Here is a 6,817-nt window from a genome sequence, read left to right on the forward strand (position 1 = left end):
AAAAAAAAAAAAAATAGTCTAGGCCTGGCAGTGGTGGTGCACACCTTTAATCCCAGCACTCAGGAAGCAAAGACAGGAGGATCTCTGTAAATTCGAGGTCAGCCTGGTCTACAAGAGCTAGTTCCTGGACAGGCTCCAAAGCTACAGAGAAACCCTGTCTCGAAAAAAACAAACAAACAAAAAAATAGTGTGTGGCATTACAGAGTCATAAAAAATGAATGCTTATATATAGTAAAAGCAAATAGCAAAGATGGGGGGGGGGAAACGGGACCCAAACTGCTAAAACCGTGTGTTCCCTTTAAACAGATTTCTCTGCTCTATGCAGTGTTGGCTTTGTAGGAAAGGGAATTGTTGATTTCCTTGAACTTGAGATGCCAGAACTTTGGTTTACAGTAATGTTTTAAACTAAGACTTCATTTTTAATGAAACAAAAGGAAGAGCTGGATTATTCACATTAGTGGTCAGCCATGGCTTTGTATTTGAAAAGGAAGTGTGTAAACTACGTTGATCGGAGAGCACGTCCAGCTTGCGGACTCCTCGGATTATCATCCATCTTTGAGTTAGAGGAACAGTTTCTGATTGTCTCTTATGGTACCTTGTGATTGACAACTGAGATAGATTGTTTTGTGTGACTGTGAACGGGGCTTCCACTTTGGGTTCAGTTGATGATGATCGGGAAAGACTGACAATGAACACCTCTGTCCTCAAACACTAGTGACCTCGTTTTAAAGAAAATTTCACATTAGCTTCAGAAAGATGTAAGACTTGAGACTTCTCTAGCCATCTGATAGTGAAAATTACTCTTGGCTCTTACCCATTTAGCCCTGGTGCCTGGTACCCAGAGAGCCTAGGAAGGACAGTGTTGTGCCTTCACTCATCTTGCATCTGTCCCCTCTGTCCTGTCCCTGTGCCCACAGTGAAGCTGCCGCCCATGCTGTCGCCACACTGGCTGAAGCCACCTTACAAGGCGGGGGACAGATAGTCCTGTCTGGGGAAACCGCAGCAGCCGTTGGAGCACTTACTGGAGTCCAAGATGCTAATGGTAAGAGATCATAAATATTTTATTGAATTTATTCCCTCTTTCCACTTAAACCTTCCTGATATAGCTGGCAACAAACCCTTTAGGAAGAGGTTGAGCTTGGTTTTAGATTTTCTTCATAGCTCGGCAGTTGACGCCTGGGAAAATCGAGAGTCCTCTGATTCCTCTCACTAATAGGATCCTTGAGGTTCCCTGAAGGAAAAAGCCTCTATAATGGCCACCTAATTGGACTGCTTTTCAAAAATTAGCTGTTTTGATAAATGAGACTTGCTGAGGACTACTTTAGAATTTGCTGTGGGGCATTTCCTGTCTTTACTGTCTTGCGTGCAGAGATCTGCGTGTGGATGGAATGTACTGACACCCATAAAGGCTCCACCACGTCACTATCTGTCCCAGGCTATACAGCAGGCTGTGATGAAGGCACTTTTCTGGTTGGTCCTGTGGGTCCTGTTTCTTGTTATGTGTGTGGCCTTAGCAAGAACATCTGGATTTAGCCTTAGCCAGTAACCTGCCACCACCCCGCCCTTTCTTTCCCAGCTATTTGACCTCCTCCAGGTGACTATCCCAGATAAACAAAAGTTCATGGAATTATGGTGACAAAGGCTTACAGCCCCAGCCCAGCTCTTTGGATCCACTTCAGCAGCCTCTGGGAGACAGTGGCCAAGATCTGGGCTTCCCAGGTCTGTGCCTCAGAAGTCTGGGTCAAAGGACAACCAGCCCTATTTAGAGAGAAAGTTTCTTTTTGGCATTAAGTGCCTGAAAGAAAACTTTCAGCTGGGCATAGTGGCACTCTTCTTTAATCTCAGCACTGGGGAAGCAGAGGCAGGCAGACCACTGAGTTCAAGGACAGCCAGAGCTATGCAATGAGACTCTGTCTGGGGGAAGGGGGGGGTATAGCACTGTTTGTTTTCATGGTCAGCCCATAAGAGCTGGATACCCTGCTAGTCGGGGAATCTAAGGAAGACAGTGCTGTGTCCTCTTTGCAATAGGAGAGTATTCTTTTCTCCTGGGGACAGAGATGTAGGAAGTCCAGAACTATTAGCACTTCTGAGAAGCAGTTTCCCAAATTACATACTACAACCACAGGCTCTTTTCTCTGAGGCTGGGGGGCTTTCCTTCACTAACCTGAGTGGACATAGGGTTGGCTTTAGCCAGAATACTGCAGGATAAAGGATATCTGTGTATTCAGGATGCTGTGGACCATGCAGAGAATTAAGGAAAAGCTCCCTTTGTGGCTAGGACCCTGCCTCTGTTTCTTTACCTTTTCCCTTCCTCATCTACTCAGAGAGGAAGGTAGGCTCTCTAGCCATGACATTCTCCTCAAGTACAGGTGCTGTCACTCTCCGTCTGGGTCCCATCTCCTCCCCAGCCTCCCCTTTTCAGGATGACAAACTTAGAGAGAATTCTAAGTATGCTCTGGGTATGCAGCCAGATAGATGGGCAATATAATAATATCAAATCACATTCTCTGCTATTTATTAGCAGTGCTGGAAGTCGCCTCTTGTCTGGTAGTCTTCATGTTGTTGGCTATATATATATTTTTTTTTGTTGTTGTTGTTGATGATTTTGTTTTTGTTTTTCAAGACAGGGTTTCTCTGTGGCTTTGGAGCCTGTCCTGGAACTAGCTCTGTAGACCAGGCTGGTCTCGAACTCACAGAGATCCGCCTGCCTCTGCCTCCCGAGTGCTGGGATTAAAGGCGTGCGCCACCACCACCTGGCTGGCTATATTCTTAATAAGAGCACATTTGTGATCTACGCCCCCAGAGCCCATAGTTCCAGCCAAGCATAGTGACTGTGCCTGTAGTCCTATTTCTCAGAAGGCTGAGAATGGAGGGACACTCATGCCCATGAGTTAGAGAACATCCTAGGCAATACGATAAGAATAATATAAAAATAAAGTTTTAAAAATTAAAAGATACGAGTTCAAAGCCAACCTGGGCTACAGAGTGAGTTCCAGGACGGTCCAGGGATACATAGAGAAACCCTATCTCAAAAAAAAAAAAAATTATTAGCTGGTCGGTGGTGGCGCATGCCTTTAATCCCAGCACTCGGGAGGCAGAGGCGGGTGAATCTTTGAGTTTGAGGCCAGACTGATCTACAGAGGAAGTTTCAGGACTTGCTCCAAAGCTACAGAGAAACCCTGTCTTGAACCCCCTCCAAATAATAATAAGTAGATTAATTAATTAAAAAGCTATCATTAGTCTCCCAAACAAGCCAGTGCTTGCCAAACTGAGGACCTTTGACCTGGGCTTGTCCCTTTCTCAATCAAACTAAACTAGTGCCTTGTGCCTCATCTCATTGATTTCAGGCAAAAGCCAGTCATCTTTATCTGCTCTTAGGAACTCAAACAACGGGTGTGCTGTGGGAACGTTCCCGATTGTTCTGACTTTCTTCCGTGCTGACACTTTTCACCTAGAGTGCTGTACGGTTTACTCCGGATTAGAATTGGGTGTCCTCCTCATCCAGCTAATGGGGGCTGGCCAGACCATTTTTTATTCTTTCTGTGTGTGTTCTTGTGATCCTTGTCACTTGTGTATTGATAAACTCAAAGTATCTGCCAGTAAGCCAATAAGATTTTTTTTGTTTGTTTTTAAATCAGAAAGTTTATTATCAGGAAGACTAATGATGGTAGAATAAAGTCCTGACTTGAAAATGGACACTCCCTGGGGGAAGTGCATCACCAGACATCACCAGAGAAGTCTAAAGAACAACCCAAATAAAAATGATTCTTAGAGCCATTCAGAATTCACTCTCCTGGAATTCACTCTGTAGACCAGCCCAGTCTCACAGAGATCCGCCTGCCTCTTCCTCCCAAATGCTGGGATTAAAGGCACGCACCATCACCACCTGGCTATCATGGCTTTGTTTGTTTGTTAGAGAGAGAGAGAGAGAGAGAGAGAGAGAGAGAGAGAGAGAGAGAGAGAGAGAGAAGAAAAAGCCACCCATATGACGACAGTAATTCACAGACTGCAGACAGCAGAGTAGGAAAACCTGAGGCAGGAGGCAGTGGCAACACTTAGTCCCTCTTCCTAGTCCGCTCCACTCTTCTTGGCGCAGCCACTTGCTTATTTCTGCTTAGAATCCTCATGTTAGTGCGAGTTCTTCCTTGTAGTTATAGGTCCTTGGAGCCAGGTGCCCTAATGCATTTGTAATGGTACCCACAATCAAATATGGAAAGCCTGGAGGGTCCTGAGTCTGAAAGTAGCCATTACTACTGAATGAATTCCAGAGTGCACCACAAACACAGATGCTGCTGAGAAATGGGAGCATGAAACTGTACTGTGGACCTTGTTCTGTAGCACAAAAGAGCCCTCCAATTCTTTATCTCTGCTCAAGGGTGTTACTGAGTCTGCCTTTTGGTAGCCCAGGAGAAGAAAGGGGCTGTGCAGTAGTGAGTCTTCATCCCAGAAGCCTCTTCTCCCTCCCTTCTGACTCTGAAATCCAAAGTGCCTTCCAGAATAGCTCTCTATATATAGAAGGTAGTTTTCCTAACTCTGCAGTTTTTCCCATCCAGGGAGGTGTAATATTTACACTAATTAAGGGACAGCAGAAACTGTTTTGTCGCACTTTTTTAGTGCCTGGGATGTCTATGCGCATAATATCTGCCCTCAGTTACCACTGTGGAAGTAACTACCATTGTCACTAGAGAAGAAGTACTTGAACGGGGAAGGGAGGCAAGAGCCTACTTCAGGAAGCCTCTGATGGAATTATATCCCTCAGGCATGCTGAGTTTGTGTTCTTCTGAGGTCTCAGGCCTTCCTGTCCCTGGGACCTAGCCTCTAGCTATTCACTCTGCCCCTGCAAACAGAGTGTGCTGTGGACACCTTCAAAAGAAGTAACAGTGCCTTTTGCAAGGTCTCCTGTCCCTTCCTATGGGCTAGCACATCGTTTAGTATGGCATGTTGTTCTACCTGTAATTCCTGCACTGAGGAGACTGAGGCAGGGGGCTTACAAATTTGAGTATAGACCACATAGTAAGTTCTGACCTTTCTGGGATGCACAGCAATACCCTGCTAGAGTGAGTTCGGGAATAGGGAATGGAGGAAGGAAAGAGGGAGAGAAAGAAAATGAGAAATTGATTCTCATCTCTACCTTAAGATGGTAGGCTGCTAGTGCGCGTTGGGATCCTTTGTGTGAAATGTTAGACGGTTGTGCCTTCATCTCTACTCTAAGTGCTCATTTGATCTGTGCTATGGCCTTCAAATGTAGTGCTTAGCTGTTCTCATGTTTAAAGCTAGATGCCTTCCATTTGGTTCCTTAGCACTCCAAAGGGTATTAGCAGATGCCAACAAGCCAGCTTGACACACTTAAAAGTCAATACTCTACAAAGAGATTTTTTTTCTTTTTTAATATCAAATTAAGATACATAATTGAACAAATTTAACTGTAGTCATTTCTGTTCGATTCATGATTAGAAAGTAGTTATTTGGTTTTTCTTCATATTCTTGCAGGTTTAGTAAATTGTGTGCAAGGGGCCTTAGCTACTGTTCACACAGGGACCCACATCATAACAGGACAAGCTTTTGGAGAATAAAGTTCTCAAAGATGTTGGGTAAAAGAGAAGACCTTCCTCTAGTTTATGCTCCTGTTAGAACTTTGAAGGAATGTCAGCACGCCTGTTATTAACTCTAATAACTTGCACAGCACAGTGTGGTTGCTTTGGGGCCTTCTGACTCTCAGGTTACCTGTATAAATACAGGATTCACTTCCCTGCATCCAGCTATTCCATTTGCTTAATAAAGAGCAAATGTGCAGAGCCCAGCAGCAGCAGTCTGGCAGGAGAAGTAGTCTGAGCAGGATAAGCATGCTTCCTTTTTGTGTGGTGCTCTCTCCGTCTCCTCCAGGAGTAGGGTATCAAATGAAGGGAAGGCTGTGGCTGGAGTCGGGACTGTGAATGTCTAAGTGGCACCTGCTTCATTCAATAGATCTGCTTTCCTGGGCCTCCCACTGCACATCTGCTCCTGACAAAGCCCCTTTCTCCTCCTGTTGGTCAGACTGAGAGCAAGGGCCCAGCAAGAAGACATGCTGGTTCTGCTTTGTCAGCACAATTGCCTGTGACATTATAATTACACCAAATCTTCATTGTCAGAAGAGCTCCAATTTAGAGATTTTGAAAACCTAAATGGGGTTTTCAAAGTGAAATTGATTTTTTAAAAAAATCTTTGCTGTTGTAAAGCCAGCAATTGGATCTGAGAATCACTGAAGGGATCTAAGTATGGGAACGGAGACATCGACTCTGAGAAGGGCAACAAGGGCAGTGCTATCAGCTTGGCTCTTCTGACTCTGCCTGCCCCGGCCTCTCCGTGATGCTCAGTACTAACATAAGGTGCACCTAAGGTACTAGGTGCTTATAATGATGGTGTAGTTTCTCCTGGACAGGCCTAAGGAGCAAGAAAATGTTAACCTAAATTGATAAGGTAGGGAAGAAAAGGAAAGAAAGAATTGTGATAGAAAACAAGGAAATGTCCAGGAAATATATTTCTGGGTAATACAAAGTGTCCATTTTCAGATTGAGTTTCCATCTAAACAAAGGCAGCTCTTGCACGGAGTATGTCTGTGTGTGTGTGTGTGTGTCTGTGACTGATATACACATCTATGCTGTGGAATTGGCATACTAGAAACTCTAGAAAGGTATTTAATATTGTAACTATTTAGGTTAATTAAAATGAAATAAGATTAGCCAGGTGATGGTGGCGCACGCCTTTAATCCCAGCACTCGGGAGGCAGAGGCAGGTGGATCTCTGTGAGTTCGAGACCAGCCTGGTCTACAGAGCTAGT

The 6,817-nt window shown here is 44.7% G+C and overlaps 1 protein-coding gene across 5 annotated transcripts in view; it reads left to right on the plus strand.

Moving 5' to 3' along the window:
- The window catches only part of Nrf1 (nuclear respiratory factor 1), a 102,986-nt gene that overhangs the window by 82,528 nt on the left and 13,641 nt on the right, over window positions 1-6,817 (plus strand). For all 5 annotated transcript variants that reach the window (XM_026788589.1, XM_026788588.1, XM_013353210.2 and 2 more), the window contains one exon: window positions 918-1,042. In XM_026788589.1, coding sequence (XP_026644390.1) covers window positions 918-1,042 — 125 coding nt within the window. The remainder of the gene's footprint in view (window positions 1-917; window positions 1,043-6,817) is intronic.

This window comes from Microtus ochrogaster, unplaced genomic scaffold (assembly GCF_000317375.1).
Source record: "Microtus ochrogaster isolate Prairie Vole_2 unplaced genomic scaffold, MicOch1.0 UNK4, whole genome shotgun sequence".
Taxonomy (NCBI): domain Eukaryota; kingdom Metazoa; phylum Chordata; class Mammalia; order Rodentia; family Cricetidae; genus Microtus; species Microtus ochrogaster.